Source organism: Chanos chanos, chromosome 3 (assembly GCF_902362185.1).
Source record: "Chanos chanos chromosome 3, fChaCha1.1, whole genome shotgun sequence".
NCBI lineage: Eukaryota > Metazoa > Chordata > Actinopteri > Gonorynchiformes > Chanidae > Chanos > Chanos chanos.
This window is the reverse complement of record NC_044497.1, coordinates 15,556,982-15,583,617: the sequence shown is the minus strand read 5'-3', so window position 1 is coordinate 15,583,617 and position 26,636 is coordinate 15,556,982. Positions and strand designations below refer to the sequence as shown.

Below are 26,636 nucleotides of genomic sequence, written 5' to 3'. Positions count from 1 at the left end.
TATGCTACAATGGACAAAATCCTTTCACTCTATATGTTTCCCTCCCTTCGTTGTAAGGTACTGAATTTGAGAAAATGGTCTTTTTGACGCAGCTTTGAAAGACTCCCAGCAATGACCATTCAGCAACCTTCTTTGGCTGTCACTTTTACTCTGTCGGGGTAATATGCTCCAAGGCTCCAAGGGCCAGTTTACACACCGACACACACACACATACACACACACATAAATTTCAATCTGACTGAAATATTAAGGTGTTATTACACAGACAGCTGAACAATTGGAGGACCCTCAGTTATACGTAGCATGCTGACTAAAGCTGTGTTTTCCATCTTTTAAAATACAGTACTTTTTTTAGTGTTCTCCTCGTAGGTCATAATCAAAGCTTTGTAAAGTATTTATGAACCATCTGAAACACAAAACAGGCACTGTCCCACTCGTTTTCTGCCTAGCTATTTCCTTTCACAATTAAAGCATGCTTTTGCTATGGCAACAGATGACCCAGTTTTTTGTCGCGGAAGTGACACAGTAATTACCATCAGTTTACTTAAAACTGTGTGACATCAACAAATTTGCCACAGACATATTTATATTCCGCTTTCATCGTCGAAATCATTTTACCAGCTTGGGTTGTAATAAATAAAAAGTGCATGGTGTGTTTGCACTCCAGTCAGACTGTCGTGGAAAGAGTCTTTTTGCGTTATTGCCTTGGCAGATGCCGATGATGTCATGCAGTGTTCCGAGCTGGAGGTCTTTATGACTGCACTGGAGATGTGTAATCTAAATCGCAGCTCCTGCCACAGATATGCAGCTAAGTTCCATCATAATGGGAGCTGATTTGTGCGTGTGTGTGTTTCACCAGTCTGGAAGTTCTATTTTAGTTGTGGACAGCTGAAATAATGTCTGACTTGTGATCGACCCACTGTCCATTCACCCCCCCGACACCATTCCCCCCCCCCGTTCTTGCTCCACACCCAACTGAGGTTACAGGGCTGTAAGTGGAAACACATGGTCTAACACACCTTGGTGCAGACATGGTGATTTGTTAGGTGAAAAGGAATGTCTGTGTGTCGACTTTTCTGCCTCTCAGGTGGGGTGTTAGGGCTGTCGCTGGGTGTAAGGCAAAACTGTTTGTGGTTGCATCAGAGTGCTTCCATTGAGCAAGTGTTTTTTTTCCATTGATATAATGATAGGTTTTTGTTTGTATGCCTATATCTGTGTGTGTGTGTGTGTGTGTGTGTGTGTGTGTGTGTGTGTGACTGTGTTCTAGGGGTGATGGTTTGCTTGACATTTTGCTAGCATGCCCATATTAAGTGAAAAGAGCGAGAAGGGACCTCTCTGCTTCCAGGCTGGGCACACTTGTGGAGGCCTGTGGTAGACTGTGAGTCAGAGAGAATCAGGCCACTCGGTGAAGTCAGTTACATGACTCAGTAGTGCTACCATACTTCAAGTAAGCCGTCCAGGAACACGGACTGAAAGATACACACAGACAATGACCTTACCCTTTCCGGGAACAGTTTAAAATCTCTTTGGGATAATTCTTTGGGCTTGGACCGTCTGCAGGCGCATATCCAGCTCCTTGGAAATGCCCTACTTTTCATCACTGTACAAATGGAACAGGGGGAGGCCAGGGCAGCGATCATCCTGAATGCTCAGACTGTGCATTGACAGTAATAACACACACATCAAATATTTCACCCATGCGTTAAAGTGAAAGAACAAATAAAAACATGAGATGGGTATGAGACACAGGTTTAAATTGCAGGAGCCTCTGTTCAGCCTTATGTCATGCTTTTAAAGGGGGTGGTATGTTTGGAATCATCCACCTGCTATATCTCAGTCTAACAGATGGGCTGCATGGAGAGGAAGACTCATGAGAGAGTGTTTCACTTGGCTTTGTATTTTTCTCATACAACATTTGGGAATGTAAGAGAATTCCTGCAAGCTCGCTTGGCTGTTTTAGCAGGTCAAAAAAAAAAAAAAACAGAAATGGGGGGGAAAAGAGGAAAAGCAGAAGAATGCTTCCCTTCCTCTGTCTCTCTCTCTATCTCTCTCTCCCTCTCTCCCTCTCACTCGCTCTGTGTGTGTGTGTGTGTGTGTGTGTGTAAGAGAGGAAGAGAGAAAGAGAGAGATAGAGCGAGAGAGCTTCTATGTTTGCCCATAAAGCTGCCAATAAAATATTGACAAGAGGAGTATAAAGATGTTGATTTACTCCAGATGGAGAAGAACACAAGTCTCTCTGATAACTTAAGTCTTTTTTTTATCTCCCCTGCAAGTGAATGTGCTTGACTAGGCAGAAGGATCACAGCACTGACTCAGTACAGTGTGAAAGTTTACATAGCCAGCCCTGGCTTGCGTGCAAAGAAGGGCATTATCAGCACTACTTGGGGTAGGGCGTGGGGGGGTGGGGGGGGGGGGCAGGGGGGGTTGTCTATGCTGCATTCCTGCATGCCTTTGGACCGTTAACAGAACACTGTCAAGCTCTCTTGTGTTTACTCTGACCAGACACCAGCACTCCAACACCAGTGTTGTCTCTCCAGTTCAGCTACACTGTAATACATGGACAACTGTGTTTTCAGAAATTGCTGGAAATGATAGAATCTGAGATAGAAATGATAGAATCTGAGATAGAACTGACAGTAATCTGACATCACAACAGTATTTTTGTTTCACTTGAGACTGAGAGAGTCATTTGGTAAAACACCATATAACACAGCACATTCCACAATATCTGTGAACGCCATTAACAGAAAACACGTCCCTATAGGGTGTGCAGCCTTAAAAAAAGAGTATTATTACTGGTTTATTACTCGTTGCTTTGCATGTTCAAGAAACTCTGAGAAAATATCATGTTCGGTATAATGTTAGGGAGAGAAATGTATCATATTGGAGGAAGCTTGAAGTGATTAAATCCATATCTAGACGCCAGTGTGGATATTCCATAGAAAGATTATTCACTGTCACTCTGTACCTCCCAGTGACTCTGAAAACAGATCCTTGGCAGAGATATTGACTCTAAATTTAATTTGTGCGAAGAGCCCACTCACACTTCCAAGTAAGAGTTCGGCGACTCTTTGGCTCCGTTCTTAAGAAACATGGGAAAAGTCACAAACATACTCTCACATACACACACACGTATATATACACACAGACACACACCCGCAAACACCACGCATGTTGCGGTTCTCAGTGTCAGTGTAACTGTAAATGATATATTCAGTGCCAGATGTGGAGTGAAAATGCACTAAATATGTACAGCAAAAAGACTGTCAGAGAGAAAGAGAAAAATGTGATTTCACTGTACTCCCCAAAGCCTTTAATACTCCCCCCTACCCACCACTACCACCACAGGCCCCTTGTTCCATTGTTGGCAGTGAAAAGAATGGTCCACTACTGAGCCAGCCTCCCTAACTGGGGGCCGTCTCAGGCTGACTCATGACAACTAAATCTTGGCAAGCACATCTCTCCATGCTCAGTTCACCACACTTGTGATGTAGAAAGCGTCTCTGCAGCATGGCACACGCGTGGCATTCGTTGAAAGGGGGAGAAATGCAAGAATGGTAAGCTTACCCAACTGCATCTGTTGTTTTGTTTTGCCTGTCTGTTTACTTCTGCTGTCTCGAGGGATCGGGGGTGGGGTGAGGGGCGGGGGTCACGGTTCGGTCAAAGTAATTGAGGTTGCTTTCTTTTCTCCACCACCCCCACAACTACTGTAAGTGTCTGGAATGCCCCAAATAAAATAGTTTAGAAATTCTTCCCATTTCCTCATTGGATAGCTAGCTACGTACTTTACTGGTCTCACCAGTGCTGTAACAGCGCTTTTCCGGTTGTGTCTATGATGCTTCAGTGCCATACATCCAGATATGAACAAAACACCTGAACAGCCAAGAGACAGAGAGTAATGGATAGCGCAGTGTACAGGAACAAGTCCAATTTTCTAGTATCCTCAGTGTCCAGCTATGGACATGACTTTTAAAGATTCAGTTAGTACGCTTTTTTCCTTTTTTCTCAGCAACACAGTGATACATATGTACTGTAATAATTACAGTGTGATTTATCCAGTCTTACTGACTCCACAGATGAATCAGATTTGACAGTTTAACTTTGGCTTTCAGAGAACTTCCTAATTTGTGACTGGCTCTGTGCACTGTAGAAGCAGAAAAATGACAACTATAGCCTTGAGGCAGTCAACAGATTTTATTGGTTTATTTGAAAATAATTTAATCCTCAAACTGCGAGAGAAATTGTATTTTTAGATAACATTTGTAGCTCTCTCTATGAAGTTGGAGACATTCAGTACATTACCATGTTGTGTGTCAAAGAAACTTCCTGAATGTGGCCTGGGTTTCAACTTACGCTCTGTGATAATGTAGAACAAAAAATGGGAAAGTGTGTAACATGTCTCTCGATTCACTAAAAACAGCTGCTCTGGAGCACATACTGTTAATGAGTTTCCCTGATGTTGGTCGATTTCCCATTCCACCGTCCCTCCCTCACACCCACTCACCCTTTTCCCCCAGCCAGGCAGTTTTTTTTTTTTTTTAAACACCAACAACAAAACCCCTCAGAGTTTAGAGGACACTCTGTCTCTGATCTCTGGTGACATGTATTTCTGTGCTATCTGTGTTTGGTCTAGTTCTCCTCTGGCTGTCACATCACACCCTATTCATTCTAGCTCACAGAGACACCTTTAAAACTTATTATAGAACTCCATGTCTGAGTGTAATGTCAAGTCACAGACTAGCGTGACTTCATGCAGAAATGCAAATAGAAAACAGGGAGAAAACGGCACAGGCGTGAAATATAAGTCAAAGAGTTTCTCATTTCTGTGGTTGCTGTAGTAACCTGGATAATGAAGCCAATTCCATGGAGTTGCAGCTGTTAGAGCCACAGGCTGATGACTGCAGTGTTGCAGACTGTGTGAAGATATGAGGGAACGCTCTGATTTTCCTTTTTTTTTTTTTTTTTTTTTTTGAGGCACTGACAGTACACACTCAGAGACTCCCTTTTCTCTGAAGACTACGTGAACCTGCAATTGCTCAGTGTGTTTGTTTTGGGACTTGAGTGTGTGTGTTTGTGTGTGTGTGTGTGTGTGTGTGTAAAACCCAGGTGCTATGGGGGCAAAGAAAGGTCAGAGGGGTTTAAAAGGTTGAGGAGGGATGTGACTAAACAGTGTCCCAGGGCACAGAGAGGTCATATATGCAGGAAGAGTCTAGAGTTTAGAGATGTCCCTAGAATATCTCCCATCCTATACCTACAACATCAGAGGACATGTAGCCATGGCGACCCACAGCTGACAATCCCACAGGACTCATCATGTGGCATTAGTCGTCTGGATATGAACTTTCCTTCAGGCATGACTTCTGCTTTCAATTAAAAACAAAACATATTCATCTATCTTATGCGTTTTTAAAAACAGATTAACACAATGTGTTAAAATCCCTCTTTTGTGTTAAATCAAATGTGATTTATTCTGTTTTTGCCATGAACTCATCTGACATCGAGAATTTGCATGTCCTTCTGGAATGGTGCACTCAAGAGCTGAGTCAGATATCCGGTCTGTATTACTGACTATATTTATCTTTTCAAGTTAAAAGTGAAACTGTGCTTCCGGCTCCAGCTGAATAGACATTGATAGCAGATATGTTGACTTTCTCTGACTTCCTTCCCTAGATCACTTTTGCTACTTGTATTATGAACCTCACCCACACTGTGCTGTTCCCTTAATGAGTCCCTTGTTGTTTGCAAATTTCCCATGCCATCTCTTGAAGACACCTGAAAGTTTTTGAGTTCTGCCATGAGCAACGATAGTCGCTCAGGCCGCGGTGTTTCAGACGCGACCTTTTCAACTGTGGATGTTTTTACCCATTACACAAAGTTCTAAACAACCAGCGGTGATAGATCTCTATTAAAGATGATGAATGTCTCTGCTGAACCTGGCTTTAGTTTTCTTAAGATTTCTCTGGGGTTGTTCTCCAGACCCCAGTGATGATTGACGACTGGGGAACCCAGCCTACCTCCTCCTGGTCTGGAGTTTGTTTTCACACACTGCTGTGGAGTTGACTCCCCTTTGGTCCGGGGCCTGTCCAGGCTCAGCCTCACGTCAAGCGGAAATGTCGCAGGGGCCTGAGAAACCAAAATGCCCACAACCCTCACTTGTTCTCCTCCTTCATTTAAGAGACTGTTATTCTTGGAAATAAGCAGTCTACCAAAAAATATGATTTTGCAGATAATGGTAACTATGATATGTCTATGCGTTTCTCTTACATGAAGATGGATTTGTCTTTCTCGGAGTGGTGACATAGGTCTGAGGTTTGGTTGTAGTTTTGGTTTGAAGAAACCGAATACCCCCTATTTCATAGAGGGAGAGTAAGAAGGAAAAGAAAACAACATGTATGTTTTGGTGAAGTAGTTCTTGAAAGCCTATAGCCAGGATTTTGAGAAGTTGCCCTGTTTTCAAGAATCACAACCATTCGATGTTTTGTTTGTTTTGTTTTTTTTAGAACAGACTGTTTTTAGTTCTGTCTATGAGCCATTGACAAACAGTGTAAAAAAGGAAATTGTACTCTTCTTGCACAGTGTGTACCCATTATGCATATTTGATGTTTGCTCATAACTATTTTTTCCTCCCACGTTTCAGACAAACTTCTGGTCCTCACTGTTGCTACTCAAAAGACAGATGGCTTCCTTCGCTTCATGCAGTCTGCAGACTACTTCAACTATAATGTGAAGGTTAGACAAGACCACTGCTCCTTCACTGCCTATCTATACATCACAATTCACGCAGTATTCAACCCTTTTGCAGTCTGTTCTTGCTGTGCCAGCACATGTAGGACTGTTTACCCACCTGCGCTGTGCTACGCTTCAGTACACGACTGTAATGTGTAAAGAGTGTGTGTGTGTGTGATCATCATTACGATGGTGGTGCACCGTTAAAGACGCACCGTGAAACCTGATGTCGACTCTTTCTCTCTCTCTCTACCCCTAGGTACTGGGGATGGGGGAGGAGTGGAAAGGAGGGGATGTGGGCAAGTCCATTGGCGGAGGTCAGAAGGTTCGACTACTGAAGGAGGCTATGAAATCTCTGGCTGATAGAGAGGACTTGGTTGTCTTGTTCGTGGACAGGTAAGGCGGACTCCAGCTTTAGTGGGAGGTCAGGGCAGTTTTGTTTCCGAAGACAAAATAAGAAAAGGTTTCAAGCAATGAATGCACTTTAGCTCATTTTCAAGTTCTCTTCTGCTAAGAATGACTTTCCATACAGCGGATGGGCAATACAGTAAAATGCTGTGGTGATTTCCATGATTTTATAGTCATTAAAACTTGTGGGTCAAAGGGCTCAGTATTTTTTTCATTAACTTTGAATATAAACCAGATGTCCCTCGATTGCCACAATTAACCAAAAATGCTTTGGATCCTCCTACCATGCAAACATAACAGCACCGACCTCCAGTTACTTGTCGTTAAATTAGGCATGGCGTCTTTAAACGAAAAGCTACAGCTGACTTTTAAGCCAAGCATAAGATCCCCTATCTAATGCTTGACTTAAAAGCCAATTGTAACTTTTTATTTAAAAACGACTTTTTCATGCTCCTCCTAACTGTGTGCTTTAAACTTCCTTAAATAGACATTTTCTTTCACTTTAACACTGAATGCTGTGGCCATTCCATACAATCAGAAGAAGCGTCAGGCTTCCTCAGATTGGACGGATGTTTTCAGCGAACAAACCACGGTGATCACTGTATTAAAACAGGCATCTAATACATTCACATATGCAATTAGGTATGCTTTACCTAATGACTTAGTTATATGATGTCAGTGCAAGGACTGGAGAGTATGCTAGTATGCTAGTGTTGCATAGTGCTCATTTGCCAGCTTCAAAGTACTTGACTATGATTATATGCCGGCCCTGCTCTCTTAAACGTTACAATTATTTTGTCGTCTGTTGAAGATTTTTTTTTAAATGTTTTGTCGCTGTTGCTTTATTTTTTCTCTAAGAGGAGCACTCATAGCTTTCACATATTGTCCTCCATCCTCCTTTTGGAGTATAGATGTTCATTAGGTCGATCCTCCATAATAAAAACTCTCTCATGAAACACCATTAATCTAGTCAAATGATAGGGTGTCTATTTATAATGAGAGCACGAGGTTCACACTGTGAAGGTCTGGCTCTTTCAGATGTGAGGTGAACATTAATTATGATAATAATTGCATAGACGAAGGCCTACGGTCTTAAGCAGCCCTCACATAGAATCCCCTGTAAGCAACATTTTTTGTTTATCTGAAGGAAACATGAAATACCTCTCTTTGATTCAAGGAAAAATCTTTATTACAGATCTCTCTGAAAATTTGAAACAGCTAATTATACATGCACATAGCTAGAATTAGCTAGAGTCTTTTTCAAGGCTGTTAGTTCAGAGAAAAGTTTATAATAACATCAGCTTTTCCCATAAGTTGTCTCATGTCTGGCCTGACACTGGGTCAAGTCAGATATTCACAAAAGAAACCACTCTCTTCCTCTTTGAAAAGGACACATTTCCTCACGCTGTTCTTAAGTTTGGCCCCTCCCTCATACCCCTAGTTGTTTACATTAAGGCGTGGGTGGTGATATCACTTCCTTTTTAGACCCAGCGGATCACATTCTCGCTGCTTTATGTCATGTACATACATCACATTGTGATGAATTATAAGTGCTGGACAGAGAGGGGGTTTTGTCTGCATATGCATGCCAGATGTTACATGTCTCGCTGGCTCCGTACTCGCTTTTCAGTTCTTCTGATGACATTTACAGTAGCTCAGATAGCAGGAGTTATTAATAGTGCCTGTAATGCATGTTCTAAACACCTGCAGAGAGCCCCTTAGTCCCATTCAGCAGAAGAGTAGAAGCAGACCCAAATACAGGTGAACTCTCAGTGGTCCTGCTCTGTGTGTGTGTGTGTGTGTGTGTGTGTGTGTGTCTGTGTGTGTGTGTGTTTAAGTAGGTGAATAACTGAGGGTACTCTAGTCTGTAAATATGATTGTGAGCATAAGCCATAAATGTAATTACTAAAAATAGAATGGTATGCATTATGTGTGTTTCATTTGCACAAATAATTCCAGACCTTGTAGGTAGGACTGTCCATTACTGAATAGTAGAGTAAGAACATAAGGAAGCAGTTGTGATGAAAGGATGATTTTATTTATCTTTTGTCTTAATTCTTCCTCTCGGGGCAGTTATGATCTCATCTTTGCTGGTGGACCTGAGGAGATTCTGAGGAAGTTCCAACAGGCCAATCATAAGGTGGTGTTTGCTGCAGAGGGTTTGATCTGGCCAGACAAACGTTTGGCAGAGAAGTATCCCTCCGTCCGCAGTGGGAAACGTTTCCTCAATTCTGGAGGTAAGTTCTGAGCGTGTGAGTGCCTCAGCAGATCATGGAAGATTATGTGTATTTGTCTTACTGCCCCACGGGAATTTCCACATGTGACTTGTTTTCCATGGGGAGTTTTAAATTATGGAGTGCAGTCAGACAGAGGTGTGTAGAAAAGCTCAGTGTGAACCCCATATCTGTGTGACCTCTTTTTCTCAGTCAACCATTCTGTCTTAGGTCTTGCGTGTCAGACCCAACTGTATTTTACAGATTCCTACACCCCCCCCTACACACACACACACACACTATGTCTCTCTGACTTGATGTCCATCCCTGTCACACACACACACACACGCATTTCAGTTTGGGAGGTCAGGCACGATATCAATATCGTCATGCATAAGGTCACAGGCAGCAGCAGTTTGCAGCTGTGTGTATGAACCCTGGGCTTGAAGACTTTTGAATAATCTAAGCAAAGTGATTGTACTGAGCGTATGAAAATGGTGGAATTTCATTATCTGCATTCCACAAATAATATAAGATGAAGAATGTGTTTTCTCTCAAAACAGCAGTACATTGGTTGGGTGTTCCGTGCTATTTCAGAGGGTCAGAGAATACTGGCCCATTCATGCTAGGGGAGATTAGGTGAATGGTGCATTCATGTGCGAAAGCTTTTTTTTTTTTTCCCTCGGTTTACACCAAACCAGGTCCACGACACTTTTTGCTCTTTCTCACTGACTTCAGGAAGGGAACAATTACCTTTGGCCTATGGCATTCATTGACCTACGTTTATTTGCATTCTCAAAGCAGACGGCCATTATGCTGTCTGCTATTTTCAGTGGTTGAATTACTGTCTGGACTGTGGTGAACGGTAAGTCCTGTCCGTAGGCCTAGATCCTGTCACAGTCCTGAGAAATGTGTCATTAACATGATGTGTTTGTTTGGGTTTTTCAGTCCTCTTCTTCAATACTCTGCTTGAAATTGAGGGTTGGTTTTAGTCCCTGGGGCAATACGGCAGGTCACCATGGTGATAGCTTTGTTTCATTTGGACTTGGACCACACTGTCACATAGAGGACATTTGACCAGTTTGTTTATACTGTGTTTAAAGATATAGGGCAGATTGTGAATTTAGTGTGTGTCTTTGTGTGTGCGTATTTCTAAGACAGAGTGAGAGAGAGAGAGAGAGAGAGAGAGAGAGAGAGAGAGAGAGAGGTGAACTTGTATGTGTTGACCTCAGAGATGGTGTTAAGGAGAAGAGCAGATTGCTGAAACTGTATTGTTAAAAAAATGGATTGAAACCACATGTCATAATCCCTTTACATCTGGGTTGAGTCATGGTTTTAGCTTCTGAATTTGGGCACTCAGTATAGAGCTATAGTTTATTGCTCTGTAATAAAGCTCAATAAAACATCCCACATCTGAATAGACTCTTTCCATAGAAAAAGATCAATCAGTTGAACAAGTCCATTGTTGCTTAGTTTTGGAGAAAAATAATATTAAAAGCTTTTCATTTCATTTTAAAATTTAAATTCTATTCATTTATTTAGGACACACAGCGGATTTTCACAGTTCCTGTAATATTTTCCACGTATTTTAATGAAATCTATCTCAAATAATCAGATGAAATTAATCATGACATTTAAGCCAAAGTCACTGCCAAAATAAACTGTCGCTCCCTAAGAAATAACACTGATGATCCCCAGAATTGGTGCAACTGGGAAAATTTGTGATTTACAAATGTAGTCCAATATGTTACTCCCAGCAAAATTTCAATATGTTGTAAACTAGCACTGGGTCTTGATCAAACCCTCTATTAGCCTTCGAAGGAATGAATCCAATATTCAGCTTCCTTTGAAATGATGTGTTATTTGTTACTATATGATAAATTGTCCAGATGGAAAATTTTACTCGCACATACCAACATATACACCAAAAGTTAAGGAAAACTCCCTGATGCGCCTACATGAAAATCTTAAATTTACATTTGAATTTTAATTTGTGTGGTTGTTTTTATGTCATGGAATGCAGTTGTACTGTTCTCTGTGATGCGGATCAAAAATTGAATATTGCTGAATAGATATATCACTTAGATTAAAGTGCTTGCCACCATAATAATAGGCTGGCACTGTGGCGGTGTACCTTAATGCATGCAAATCCTTATAGAAGAGTATGCCTGAAGAAGCCATTAAATGTGCTTTTTAAAGAGATATATTTTAGAAAATCTGAATTCCATGTAAATGTATCTAAGAGCCTGTGTCCTAGGTTCTTTAATTTTTTTTTTATTTTATTTTCTCATCTATCCACAGATATTTTATCTGTGCAATATTTGTCCTTCAGTTCCTGTTTGCATTGGCCAAAGTTGTACCTAAAACTGCACAGAGACTAGTGACATAGCCAAACCCTGCAATTTTCAGCTGTGGTCAGTGCTCTTTAGGAAGAAGTGGGAGGGGGAAGGGAAGACTGGTTGCTATTGAGACACTGAAAGCTAGCACATAGCTGAGGGCTTGCTACTCCCTCATACCCTTCTTATGCAGAATAAGAGTTCAGATCCCTATTTGGGCCCCCTTCTGTGGTTCGCTGGCCAGAAAAAAAAAAATCTCCATTCCACGCTTGTTTCTTATCTGTGTTCTTTCCTATAAGACACACTCTGTAATGGTTTCTTGGACTGCGGTTAGGGTGAGGCTGGGTATTAAAGTGTTTTCACAGGGGACATAATTGACATATAGGAACCACCATGCCTGCAAAGTCTCAATAATGTCAATTACTCACATGCTACTTTACACCCTATACTTTCCCTTATGAAGCCCAAATGCGCTAACCAGTCGTGATCTCGTTTTCAGGCTTTATCGGCTATTCCCCTTATGTGAACAAGGTTGTGAAGCAGTGGGACCTGCATGATAATGATGATGACCAGCTTTTCTACACTAAGATTTACCTGGATCCACTGCAGAGGGTGAGAGAACAGGGCCTCTTCCTAAAGATGAGTTGCACTGCAACTGCAGCTAGAGCTACAGCAGCTAGCTTGTAATCTGACCACATGTGCTCGTAAAATGCATGACAACACATCACACTCCCAGAAAACAAACAGAGTGTTTAAAAATATCTCTTCAAACAGGGTCACCCGAGGACAAAGGTCCTATGGTCATTCTAGTTTAAATTAGATCTTGTCTTGTGTGTTCATGTGTGTGTGGGTGTGTGTGTGTTTCAGGAGAGCCTTAATATGACTCTTGACCACAAGTGTCAGATATTCCAGAATTTGAATGGAGCAATTGGTAAGTGTCATTAAGAAATGAACCCCTTAAAGCAGTTTCTACCACTCATAACCCTTAAAGTGAACCGCACCATTAATGTAGATTATTTAGATTATTTAGATTATTTTAGATTTTGTTGTTATTTTGTTGTTTTGACCTTTTTCCCATATTACTACATCAGTTAGTTATGTCATTCAAAGGTGTTTTCATGTAGTATGTCTTTCAAAGATATTTTTATGTAGAATTTGCAAAGCATTGGGCCAGATTCTCTGTCAGGATTCCTGACAATCTTCATCCCTACAGATGAGGTTCTGCTGAAGTTCGGAACAGATCGAGTACGGGTCAGGAACACGGTGTACGACAGCCTGCCTGTGGTGATCCATGGCAATGTGAACACAAAAGTGAGTGGCTCTCCTTTTTATTTCAAGAACAAAAAAGAATCAAGATCTTGCTTCTCCTTTGTTTCCCATGTCTCAGTTCTTCCCTCAGATATGACTCTACTAAGATATATTCCCGTTACTAACATTGGAATTTCATTCCATTCTGCGTGAAATGAAGAGGACTTGAAAATTGTAAGAAACCATTTGGTAATTTTCTGGAGGTTGAAGGTCTGGCTCAGGACCCAGACCTATTGCCTCATTCTTTCTGGTGTCTGGTTGTGCAGCAAAGTTTAGGACCATGCCACCAGTAAGATAATGGAAAGGATGTCTGGTCGATACAGCAATCTCCATTTACCGGACAGAGCCTGACTTTTCCCGTTGCACCAGCAACCATGTGTGGTATCCACGGGATATGAAGCTGACCCACCGCAGACTTGAGTCATCCTTCCCACAGTTTCCAAAATCTGTCCGTGTTGTTTTCCATTTCACTGGCAAGCTGGCCCTCATCAGGCTTCCTGGATGTGCAGTGCTGACCAGGCAACCTTCCAGATCTTCCTGCTGCTGTTTCATCATCTCGTTAACCATCATCCTCGTAAATGGGATGAGGATCTCCCACTGACACACTTTCACGTAAACGTGAAGATGTGTCAGTGAATTACTGCGGGAAGATAGAGATAACGATATAGTTTATGTACTCTTTCTTTTGAGAAACATTAGGCCCCAGGAACTTCCCACTTTCCCTTCACAGTGCTTAAGCCTCCTGGTTGGCTTAGCCGTAACCCCAGACCACCGTATAAACATACACATGCTCCTATCAAGTGAACCTCTCGACAGCCTTTTAACATGCTTAATCTCTAAGCAAATTACGAGTTTAGTTGCATCTGGAGACCATCTGTAAAGTGACTAATGTTTTTGGATTGGACAGGTAAAGCTCGTTTCCCCAGTTTTACAACATTGGCTTTCCGTAATCAAAAGCAGCATAGAGTGTGCATGTTTCCCCTTCTGTAGTTTGCATTGCATCCAGCACTCTCATTTGCAGCACGTTATCCATGGAACACCGGTGCTTTATCCAGGAAAAGGAATATCAAAAGCATACTATGAAACATCTCTCTGTCTCTCTCTCTGGTTTCATATACAGTTTGAGATCAGAGACAGAAGTAATCTGTCAGTCTACTCATCTAGTCTTAAATTTTCTTTTTAGACATGATGAAAGGATAACCAAAGCTGCTAGACAGGCGTAATTGACCTCTGGTATGTCGGTCTCGTTCAGGGTGTGTCTTCAGAAGTATTTAAGTTTGGTGACTTCTGTATGACATCACCAAGACAGCTAAATCTGTCTGGCTGCAATAAATCTTTGCAGCTCCATACATTGAAATTTGTATCCTTAACCATACATGTACTTTGGGGAAAAAATATGATTACAGTCCAGTTTGTCAATATAAATCTGACAGAGTGACCATTTTGGTCAACAGTTCTTTGGTCTGACCAAAGATAGAGTGGATATGCCACAAAACTGTCACAAATCGACAGTTAAATTAGACAGACCAAAGAATATGTGAAGAATTGCCGACAAATCTTAAAAGTGATCGAAAAAAAAAACATACACATTTTGGAATTTTTTTTTTTTTTTTTTGCAGTTTAATAATTAGTGCACATCAACACTCTATTTCTTTTTCAGATATATTTGAACTACTTGGCCAATTACATACCCAATGCCTGGAACTATGAGCGTGGTTGTGGTGTGTGCGACAAGGACATGTTGGATTTGTCTCAGGTTGAAGTAAGTTAAATAATGGAAGCCACACTGGCGTCTTTCTGTCTTGGCTCAACACCATTACATTTTCCCCTCCACCTCTCAATCAGTGCATAGTCCAAGCAAACTGTAAGGTTAAGGGTTAAGTGCTTCTGCCATTTCGAGCATTGAGATAAGCCAGACCTGAAGAGGTATGAAAGCTGTATCCAGCAAAAACAACGTGACTTTCCCCGTGTCCCCTCCAGACCATCATTATAAAAGCATAAATGCTTGGAGAAGCACTCCATGCAAAGGAAGCCGCACGCTGCTGTGGTACAGGAAATGGCTTTTGGGGTTTTTGGAAAGGTTCACTTAAAGGGGTGTCACTGTCGACCAGCCTGCTTTCTAGTGGGCTCCTCATGTGGGTTTTATCCACAGGGTAAGTTACAGCGGTCGCCCTGAAAATTTGTCACAGAGTTCAGCCATGCACAGCTGACTACAGAATCACAATGAACCATCCTGGTCCATCAGTCACATAGCTCTATTTTCACCATGGTACTTTGTCTTTCCCTCTGTCATTCTACCCTTCATCATGCACGTTGGGACAAGTGCGCACACATGGAAATGCCTGGAAAAGTGAAACAGTGCCACAGATTATACAGACACATGAAGTTTAAATGAGAAACAGAGTGAGAAAGAACATTTTTCCTCTCAGTGATACGCATGGTGTAATCTACCATCTATAATTGAATTTTATATTCTCTAACAAGTGAATATTTATATCTGAATTTCTTTTCTTAGAGTGTGTAAACAACTGCCCTGAATTGTACAGAGAAAACAAATAAATAGTATTTCCAATGGACCTCTGGTGTTTAAAGTAGCCATACAGTGCTAACATACATGAGTAGGAATAGTAATAACATTTGTACAGTTGCATATTAAAACAATATTTGGTGATGATAATTTAATCTTACTAAAGGCATATATAAAGGCAATCAGAACAGTGATGCTTAACTAACCAAAATAAAATTAAAGACCGTTAATACTATATCAATGTAATATTGCCACAGATTATTTTTTGGGAAATTAAAGTGTTATTCTTAAAAGACAAATTCTTGGTCAAAATCAAAGTACTGGTGTAAAGAGACTTAATGTGTCACTGAGGAAAATTGAGAGGTGTTGCTGAAATAATTTATTTCCCAATCAAGGCCAATCAGAGATTTCCCTGATTAGCTCCTCTCAAAATAGAATAAACCAAAAATCCACTCTGCCAGTGCATGTTTATACAGTTTTTGACACTCTTCCAGTGTTTGGATGCTGTATTTCTTGGCGTGGATGTAGAGTTCCGCAGATGAGGCCTGTCATGGAACCACTGTTTCTGGGCCCTGATTGCTGGGAGAGGAATAAAGTCATTACACATTGCCACTGGGTACATCCTGTGGTTTTGGGTACCAGTCATGGTAGACTGGGATAGTATAGCCTATAGTCTTGGTATCCGGACACAGACCCTCAATCACTGTCCTTTTGGAGGTTGAAAAGGCCCGACAGTCCATCCCTGTCCAGGATTCTGTGACATCCACAATTTAGCCTTTAGCCTTTCTCTCCTTCCTCATCCCAGAAGCTCAGAGCCATCACGGAACTTGTAAATTACACGGTGCCTATGGCGTCTCGTTTCATCGCCAGCCCAGTGCTGTGTAGCTTAGTCAATGCCTGGGAAAGTGGCCTGGATTGATCCGCAGTGCCTTCTGTGGCTCTGTGTCATGGGAAAGTGCTCGATACTATCTGACCTCACATAGCCCTTTTGGAAACTCCTAGAGCCTAGCCTATATAGCAGTCACACTGAATATATGTAATGTTTACAACATTATCTCGTATGACATAAGTCACAGGATTTTAATTCCATGAAATGATTCAGTTGATTTTCACTCAAAAGAATCTCTGCACAGGTGCTGTTAGTTTATACACAGTTTTTTTTCTTTTTCTAATATTGCATCTAACACCTCTGGAGGAATGATGAATTCTAAACAAAATTCCATTAGTGTAACGGTTTTTCTCACACTGCTTGACAGAGTTTTTCTTCTATCTAAACAGGAATATCCCAGAGTGACAGTTGGTGTATATATTGAGCAGCCAACTCCATTCTTGCCGGAGTTCTTCCAGCGCCTCCTGTCTCTGGATTATCCCAAAGATAAACTTGACATCTTCATTCATAACAATGTACGTATACAGTTGGATTGAAATATGAATGTGGCTTGCCCTTTGAAGAACAGTGGTATTTCTTGAAATGTCATAATTTTCATTTAAGGAGAGATGTTTTAAGGTTATGGATGTGTTGAAGTTTGCAGGCGAAGGTAAAGTTTAAAATTTAGAAGAGCAAAGAGACCTATTAACCCTTTTACCATCATGTGATTTGTATCTTTAATCTTTCTCTCTCCAGGAAGTTTATCATGAAACGCACATCCAGAGGTTCTGGGAAGAAAACAAGAATGTATTCCATAGTTTTAAGGTCGTTGGGCCAGAGGAGAACCTCAGTCAAGGGGAGGCGAGGAACATGGGAATGTAAGACTTTCTCTCTATGCATAACTTCAGAGAAAAACAAATAATGTGCTAAAATTACAACGTGAAAGCAAGGACTGTGAGCAATTCAGTCCAATTTATGTTCAGAAAAAAAAAAAAAAACACTCTAGACAAGTCGGCACTCCCTTTCATTTTTCGCTGGCACAAAACGTGTCTAGGTCGCCCTGCTCATACCAGAACACAGCATTCACAAAATCTTTCAATTCTTACTAGAGCCTGTCTCTTAGATTCCTAAATGATTCAACTCGCCTGTAATCTGTTCTGACACAAGATTTGGGCTGTCAGTTGATTAATCGACTACTCTGTGGGATGCAATAGACAAGATCACTTGTTCATGTATGAAGGTGCAACATGCCTCCTGCTGTCTGCATTGACTGAATATCGTCAGTTGTCATGGACATATGCAACTATTTGTATTCATTACTGACCCAAAGCAGAAGAGAAACATTCCTGCAAGAGAAATAGCTGTGATTTGAGTTCATGATAGAATACATTTTAGTCTATACATGATCCCTGTCAGCTTTGTCATTTGTGAGAGCCAGGGCCGTAACCAGGGTTTACAAAATAGTGAGGTCGGGAGTGTGGGGGGGTGTTAGGTTTTATCAAAATTATACATATTGACATTGCATACATAGAAAGAGACCTATTGCTATTTACAGGAAACAAATTTTAAATGTGTTGTACTTGTACGGCACACCATCTGAACTGGACTGAACTGAATAACCTCTCATGTGGCTTCTGTACACACACACATTCTATGGACACAGGTGCGGTCCATAGAATTATTATCTATAAAAATAAGAGATAAATGCTTGAGAGTAACACCATCACAAGCAAAAGTCACTATACGCTTATATTCATTTCCAAATTTGGCTTTGAAATGTTGTATAGGCCTACTATTGTTGACACCGTCATCTACAGAAGCTGTTTTTATAATCAATGGCATTGTGTGAAATGTTAGCTAGCCTGCTAGCTAACGTTAGCTAGCCTACTAGTATGAAATAAATAGCCTAGCCTCCATCATGGCAGAGTACGCATTATGTTTCATACAGTTGCCCTTATTCCAGGCGCTGTACCAGGTTACTATTTTGAATGTTTCTTACAGATAATGGGATAACGATCATTGCTTTGTCTTACTGAATATGGTATGCTGCCAGTTCACACACAACTCTCACAACTGTCACATACAGTGGACACTAAATAAGTCTAAACTGAATTAAGCATGCACTTGTCTTGGAGGAGAAGTTCACAACCACTGATTCTTTTTCCAGTTGTATTTAGCTTCAAATTTTATTTTAGATCTAAAAAATATTGCCAAGATCCTGACCTCAGTGACCTCATAGCTAGTTATGGGCATGGTGAGAACTGACAAACTTTGCAACTGTGAAGAGGATCTGACTCCTGAGCTTTTCAGATCAGTTTAGTGTGATAAAATAACATTTCAAACAAATTTTAGCACTTATTATGCAAGACTCTGTGAAGTGTTGAAACTCGCCTAATCCCTGTTTTGCACTGATCTCTTATTTAACAGGGATTTGTGTCGCCAGGACCCCACGTGTGACTACTACTTCAGCATTGATGCAGATGTGATGTTAACCAACAGACAAACACTGAAGCTGCTCATTGAGCAGAACAGGTAATGTGATGTTGTGCAAGTGTCCCATGTGTAATAGTTCCTTAGTACTTGTGTTGTCCTTTGAAACTGAACTGAACTGCTACCCCTGAAGTTCTAAAACCACAGGAACATTATAGCTGTTTCCACAACACTCTGTCACAGTTCAAAAATAAGAGCAAATGACTTCCTGTTTTCACTCACATACTGAAACAGTATAGGACTGAGGTCAAAATGCCGTCTTGCATTTTGCTAAAAAAAATAGTCTTTATTTTGCCTACTGATTTTTAGAGTTGTGTTAAGCATATGTGCGTGAGGCTGCTGCTATAAGCATGTGTTAGTGTTCAGATCTGACGGCCTGTTTTGCATGGCTGTGGAGGAAGCCCTCTTGGGTATTTAAAGAAATCCCATGGGAATTCTCTGTTGGCCTTCCAATTGCAGGCTGCAAATTTAAGCAGTGCCCATAAAAAAAATGTTGTGTTTTATTGTAATGCGTTTGTATTGTCGACAAACACTGTAATTTCCTCTGATGTATTTTCATATTTTCCTCACGACAGAACACTATGAGTGAGCTTCAGTGGTTTCAGTCCATTTTACTGGAGATGAAATGCTGAACTGTTATAGCATCAACATCACCCGCATTTTTAGATCTCCATAATTCTATTCATTAAGATCATCACCAGACATGATTAATCTGGTTGCAGCTGATATGCTTGAAGCATTATGTTAAATACGAGACATGTAGATTGACATAATTTACAATGAACAGGAAGGAGTGAGTTAACTTTAAATTATTCTGTAAATTGACATTTTCTTTAAACAAGGAGTTACTTTACTAGTAGAGCATTCAAAGTGTGATTCTATGAGTTTCATTTATCTAAGTCTTAGACTGTCTTTAAAAGGGATTGGGGTTTCATTTTTAGATGGTAGTGATAGAGATTTTGTTTGACCAGTGGTCTCTGTACAGCTGTTTGTTCAATGCCTGCAAAATGGCCCAAATGTTTATCCTAACTGATTCAGTTTTCTCCCCCTTCATCCCTCTTCAGAAAATTAATTGGTCCCCTTGTCACTCGTCATGGCAAACTGTGGTCTAACTTCTGGGGAGCCCTGAGCCTGGACGGTTACTATGCTAGATCTGAGGATTACATTGACATTGTGCAGGGAAAGAGGGTGTAAGTACCATGGCTTCAACCCAGGGTATTTCAACTGATGGAGGATTGCAAAAGTTTATTTTATATCCCAACTTGTAAAGGTGTCTACTGGTGTTTTGGAAGTGTATGGAACCATTGCATAGTTACTATCTAAGAGCTGCACAACTGCAGTGTTACAGTTATTGTCTGTAAGTACCCAGAAACCGCTTTGGTAAGGCACAGATTGTGAAAATATGTCAGAAAAGATAACCGACCATTATTTCCATCACTGAATAGAAATTACCACAGACTTGAGAGACTGAAAGGCTAATGTGTTAATACTGTTGACATGCTGTCTGGCATTTGTGTCTTGCCAAGCTATCTTCATGTGACAGTCCTGATTCAGTCTTGACCCATGAACCACTGGTCTTTCAAAAAAAAAAAAAAAGCAGCTAGCAACCCTACACTATGATAAGGCCATTATCGATAATGATACATTCTCTTTCTCTCTCTCTCTCTCTCTCTCTCTCTCTCTCTCTCTCTCTTTCAGTGGTGTCTGGAACATTCCATTCATGGCACATGTGTACCTTATAAAGGGTGAGACTTTGAGGACTGAACTGAAGGAGCGAAATTACTTTGTCTTGGAGAAACTGGACCCAGACATGGCTCTGTGCAAAAATATCAGAGAACTGGTAAGACCACATGTACAGGCTGTGGCCCAACATAGCAGACTTAAACCTAAATGCTAGAATTCTCCCAAGGTAACAGATCTCTAATAGTTGTTCTAGGTATGTAATAACATCATAAGTTATGCATGTAATTATATAATTAGAGGTGAAATTCAGGATATTTTGAGACAGTAAAATGGCCCTGAGGCCTCAGCCTCATCATTTTTTTAGTGTGAACAGTTTCTTATTGAGTGTTAGTTTGTGAATGCCATGTTTCTTGATGCCTTCAAAAGTCTGCTGCTCTTCTCAGGCCACAAAGATAACTGGCAAGTATAATGTGTTAATGTGCTGTTTCTCTTGAAGGCATGATCTCTCTGTCTCATTGTTAATGTAAAACTCTCTGGCAGATTTTCCCCTCCTGTTACGTCAAGCAGACTCCATTTTCTATTTGTTAGCTATGTCATGTGAACTTTAACAATGGGAAAGCCTGGCTCTACTCTGTCTGTATTCTTTGTCCCACAACTCTGACCTCTAATTGTCATTGTGTGTTTCATTCTTCTCAACTGTCAACTCGTTGCTAGCGCAAGGCTTTGCATAGTATTTTTTTTATTTTTTTTTACCCTTCCCAGCATGCCCCATTCCTGATAAAATAACCCAAGAAACTCTGGCTTAAGAGGGAATCTTGCTCTGCCCTTTTGCACAGGCTCTACCCTTTTCTCTGAAGGGTTCAATGTATGTGACACATACTTATCTTCCCTATCTCTGTCTCTCTTTTAATTAAAAAATTGTTACTCAATTTACATGGTGATTTTCCTTCGTTTTAGACAGTACAGAGAGAGAAAGACTCTCCCTCCCCGGAGTCATTCCATATGCTCAGGCCCCCAAAGGTTATTTTGATTACTTTACACTCTACATTTTGACTTTTTTCACAATAAGATTCAAGTAAATGTAACTGACGCTATCTTCAAGGGATATAAGCTTCACGTTCCAAAAGGCTGGCAAGTGTTGGTTTCAGCAACGTTTCGTAACTGACACTGTATGTGTGTGTGTGTGTGTGTGTGTATAAATACATATATATATATATATATATATATATATATATATATATATATATATATATAATATATGTATATATATATATATATATATATATATATATATATATATATGTCTGTGAAATTACATTATGAATAAACTAGGCTTTATTGTGGTATGTTAGTTTTAAGTCTACAAAAATAAATCCATACTAACATGCCTGTTCACTGAGAGTGATTTATGTACCTTTAGTCATATTCTCCAGGAAGTAGATGTTTCGCGAGTATGACTTTTGCGTGCATGTTCTGCTAAACAGGCATAAAAATGTTAGATTTAAACTAGGGATCTGTCTGGAATGCACTCTCTGCCTCTGCCACAGATGTAATCTGCAAGTCAGCCCAGCCTTTTGGAAAAGTGAAGTTGCTTGCTGAGTTTGACAAGACAAATCTGCTTTGCAAATAAGTCCAAGCTTGATTCATAGTAAAGAAAGCACATGGTTTTGAAATGAGAATTTATTTCCGGAAGAAATGAAATCCCACCAGTATTCCTTAGCACAAGATAGAAGAAACTCTAGATGAAACCTAGATGAATCACTGAAGAAGATCTTGATCAGATAATGTTGGCCTGCCTACCAGAGTTCCCTCCAGTAACACCGAGATGCTTCATATCAAGAGCAGCCGCTCCCCTTAAGCACATAAGTAACAATAAAGCTTTTTTTTCCCCAAAAGCCTTGACTCATCTCAGCCTAGTCTACTCCCTAAAGCACCTTCAAGTTCTCTCACATCATCTATGACTAATATTTTGACCATATATTCTGATTTGTTTGAGGCAAAGAGATTTGGTTTGCCTTGAGTACAGTGGAAATCAATCATTGACTACATATCTCAAAATGTTTAGGAAAAGCCTAGACTGAGCGAGTCAATACACGTCCAATTGCCAGAATCCTTGCCCCTGCTTTTTAGTTGAAGGAATCCTGATTCCTTAAATTTGCTCTGTTCCCAGCTTCCCAGCACCTCCTTGTGTTCCTACTCCCCCTACTTGCTCCCAGTCCTTCCCAGTCTCTCCCATCCATAAATAATCCCAGATTGTTAAATCTAGATTATTTATTAATTTGTCTTTCTGTTTGATTTTTTTATTTTTAATATGTCTTTTATTATATTGTGAATTTAGAAACCAGAACTTAGAAACTGGTCTAGTCAACAATTTTGAAGTGTAATTTTAGCTTTTGTGAGCCTTTTTCTTTTTTCTTTTGCATTTTTTACAAATGAATTTTTCTCTGGTATTATGTGGAATCTTAGATTCTTTTCTTTGTCTACTCTAGGGAATTTTCATGTACATTACAAACCGTCATGAATTTGGAAGACTGATTTCCACAGCTAACTATAACACATCTCATTATAACAATGATTTATGGCAAATTTTTGAGAACCCTGTGGTGAGTAAACAGATGTTTTTTTTTTTATTACACTTAATTAGTATTTCTGAATATTTATGATCAGATAACCTATTTTTTCCCAGCCCTATGTCTGTATACTGTGTCAGCAGAAAGGAACTGACCTCCTGAAAACATGGTCTTTCATGACCTTCCTTTGGCTGACAAACACAACAGATTAACATTTAGTCTGGGCGTGCTAAATGAAACCACAGGGGATAAGCCCTGTCTGGTATGCAAGCCAGTGAATAGATGAATGCATTACAGTTTTAACCTTCATGCTTTGATACAGGACTGGAAAGAGAAGTACATCCACCCCAACTACACCAGAATCTTCACTGAAAATTTTGTGGAGCAGGTATGGACAGAGATCTTGAGTCTCAAAGAGTGAGATAAAATGTCATCTGTGGAAAGGGATTAGTGATTCAAATAATCCTTTCTTGTAATGTACAAAAGTATTTATGTTGCACTGATAGAAGTACTGATAGAAACCTTTATGCAATTATTGTCATGAAGTGGTGAAGTGTTTCTCAACCCTTGCTGAACCCACTGCATATTTTGCAGCAATTTTAATTCTCACAGCATATTGCCACCATGGTCAGAGACACCATTTTATACTTACATAACTTCATTGAAAAAAAGTCCTTGAAGAAGTTTCAGCAAGAGGTATAGATAGTCATGACAGTTATTTTATATTTTGTGAACTAGGTTTGATTCACTTTTTTTTTTCTTAACTCAGAGATTTCAATTTATTTGAAGTTTTGGGCTTTTTTTTTTTTTCCGTTTGTTTCACGGCATATCTGACCTTGCATGATGGCGAAGACATGTACCATGTCATTGCGGTGGGGAAATGCTCGTCTGTTGAACTTGGCGTGCAGATGTGCCTGAATGTGTTGGGGTTAGAACAACCACGTAGCACCATCAGTGTGGGTCCATGTGGTAACACAGAGCACTGGTTTATGTCTCGTAGCCTTGTCCAGATGTCTTCTGGTTCCCAGTGCTATCTGAAAAGGCCTGTGACGAGCTGGTGGAAGAGATGGAGAACTATGGCACGTGGTCAGGCGGCAAACACGAAGTGAGTCCAAATTTGTTAAAAGCGGAGAAGAATTAGAAGTGGTTCATTGAAAAACACAGCAATAGTGTCAAATAAAGAAGTTGTTCTTCTCACATCGTTGAGCAAAATATAATGTGATTTCTAACAATTTGTCATGCACTTTCTTAAATGGCATATGCTGGATACAGGGCTGTATTCACAGGCAACTGAAGTGTAAATAAAAGACCACAGGGTTTCAGCTGGGGGCAATTACTTTATTCTAACACAGGCATTGCATGACACACACTCAATTACCAACGCAGTAGGGAGGCCTGGACTTCAGGGTTTAGAAATAGTTCAAGAGACATGAAAAGAAAAACAAAAATTAATGAACATTTTCAAAGGACAGGTGCAAGTTCAAAAACTCATTCAGTTTCAAGTGTTCCAGAACATAAGATAATAACCCTTTAATAATGTTAATTTTTGTTCAAAATGATTTTTCGTGTGACAGCAGGCTATATCTTAGAATTTATTTATGCTGTCATCTGTAAGTGATCTGTAGTCTCCACACAAAATACAATTCACAATCTTCCTCAGTTATGTCAGTAAAGACACCATTGTCTACCCATGATGCACACTATAGAGCTGACTGCTATGACTGGCTATAGTTAGGTATATTGACCATGCATGCCAAAGTCACTGACATCAGAAGGTAGTAGTTATGTTAAGTGTAGTTATGTTAATATTGCAATAAATTGATGCTTGCTTGGTTTCAAGGACTATAAAAATGAACGAGAATTTAGACAGGTTGCATGGCCATTGGTTAATTTAGCATATAATAATAAGTGTCATATTTCTAACTGCAGAGATTCTAATAGATTTGGAACTTTGAAAAAAAAAAAAAGATATTTTCCTGGCCTGGCTGAACATGTTGTTTTTTTTTTTTTCCCATTCAAATTTTCACCTAGGACAAACGGATCAGTGGAGGCTATGAGAGCGTGCCAACAGATGACATTCATATGAGACAGATTGGCTACGACAAGGAGTGGTTGCACTTCATCCGCGAGTTCATCTCCCCTGTGACTCTTAAGGTCTTCTCTGGGTACTACACTAAGGTGAGTCTGACCACCCGGGCTAGTCAAGACTGGCCGACTTGACTTGGCTTTCAGTGTAGTGAAGTCAGCCACTAAGGTAGACAGAGGCTGGGGCCAAGACAGTACATGTCTAACCTGATTGGTTCTAAAAACGGTTTCAAATGGATCTGGAAACTTTCTCTCTTTCTGCCACCCTCAACATTTGATGGTTGAAGAGAATCATACTCACTTGATTTGATTTGATTTGAGTCAGTGAATATCAGGAGGGACAACACCACAAGATTTTTGGGGGATATTTTTTGTTAGAATAAGAGTCTTTAGAAAGCCAAGGAAACATACCCCTTAAAATTAGGGTTAGTTTTATTGCCAAGTTTTTTTGCTTGAAAACTTTCTTGAGAATTGCATCCCCCAATCCTGAATTCCTTGCAGGCATCAGATCCTTTGCTGCCACTGATCACTGTCCGTACAGACATAGGGCATGGTTTGAGAAAGGCTTAAGTTCCAGGCAGAATTGTTCTTCTCTTCTTTTGCAGGGTTATGCTATCATGAACTTTGTGGTGAAATACACTCCTGGCAGACAAGCCTATCTGAGGCCTCACCACGACTCCTCAACGTTCACAATCAACATTGCTCTCAATCAGAAGGGAGTAGACTTCCAGGCAAGAGTCTTATAACAAATCCCTCACTCTCCACCCCTGTAAATCAATAGGCTTGTAAAAAAGTTGTATTTCAACATGTTCCCTGAACTGAAAGAACTGAAATGATTGACCCAAACTCTGGTGGGTATCATAATTGTATTCCCAACACAGTTATTTTAAGCTTTTCATGAACTGAGGTTTGTATCTGACATCCTTTTTTCTTTCTTTCTTGCTTGTCTGCTTGCTCTATTCATTCCTACCTTTCTGTGTGTATTTCATTCCTGCAGGGAGGTGGCTGTCGTTTCCATAGGTATAACTGCTCCATTGAGTCTCCCAGAAAGGGCTGGAGTTTCATGCATCCAGGGCGACTGACTCACCTTCATGAAGGACTGCCCGTCACTGGTGGCACACGTTACATTGCTGTGTCTTTCATAGATCCTTAAGTCATCCTAGTGTGTTAAGATTTGACCAGGTTTTGTTTGTTTGTTTTTATCGTCAGTTTGTTTAGTTCTGTGGCTTTTCTGTTTATTGTCTTCCACGTGTTTCATTGCTATATTGTACTGTTGAAAGAAAAAAAAGAAACAGTTTAGCAAAATTACAAAAGTAAAAAAAAAAAACACGTACACAAACACACGCGCACACACACACACACACACACACATATGCATAGGCTTTGAACAATGTCCTGCTCTACAGGAAATGATTGCATTTT

The 26,636-nt window shown here is 40.3% G+C and overlaps 1 protein-coding gene across 1 annotated transcript; it reads left to right on the top strand.

The window, feature by feature from the left end:
* The first annotated feature begins 802 nt into the window (after nt 1-802).
* plod2 (procollagen-lysine, 2-oxoglutarate 5-dioxygenase 2) lies at nt 803-26,367 on the top strand. The gene is made up of 21 exons (XM_030768674.1): nt 803-847; nt 2,577-2,624; nt 6,640-6,729; nt 6,986-7,122; nt 9,208-9,371; nt 12,183-12,295; nt 12,551-12,614; nt 12,897-12,994; nt 14,652-14,753; nt 16,797-16,922; nt 17,143-17,264; nt 18,814-18,918; nt 19,941-20,066; nt 20,575-20,716; nt 21,517-21,579; nt 23,049-23,162; nt 23,452-23,517; nt 24,130-24,234; nt 25,161-25,307; nt 25,820-25,945; nt 26,212-26,367. Exons 1-21 carry the CDS (start codon nt 803-805, stop codon nt 26,365-26,367), a joined length of 2,259 nt encoding a protein of 752 aa, XP_030624534.1.
* Nucleotides 26,368-26,636: the final 269 nt, after the last annotated feature.

Excerpts from the sequence above, each read along its gene's own strand:
- plod2 (XM_030768674.1), top strand. The coding sequence starts at position 803 with ATGCAGCTAAGTTCCATCATAATGGGAGCTGATTTGTGCGTGTGT. Across the intron at positions 6,730-6,985 it reads ACTTCAACTATAATGTGAAG|GTACTGGGGATGGGGGAGGA; the intron begins GTTAGACAAGAC and ends CTCTACCCCTAG. Across the intron at positions 16,923-17,142 it reads ACATCTTCATTCATAACAAT|GAAGTTTATCATGAAACGCA; the intron begins GTACGTATACAG and ends TTCTCTCTCCAG.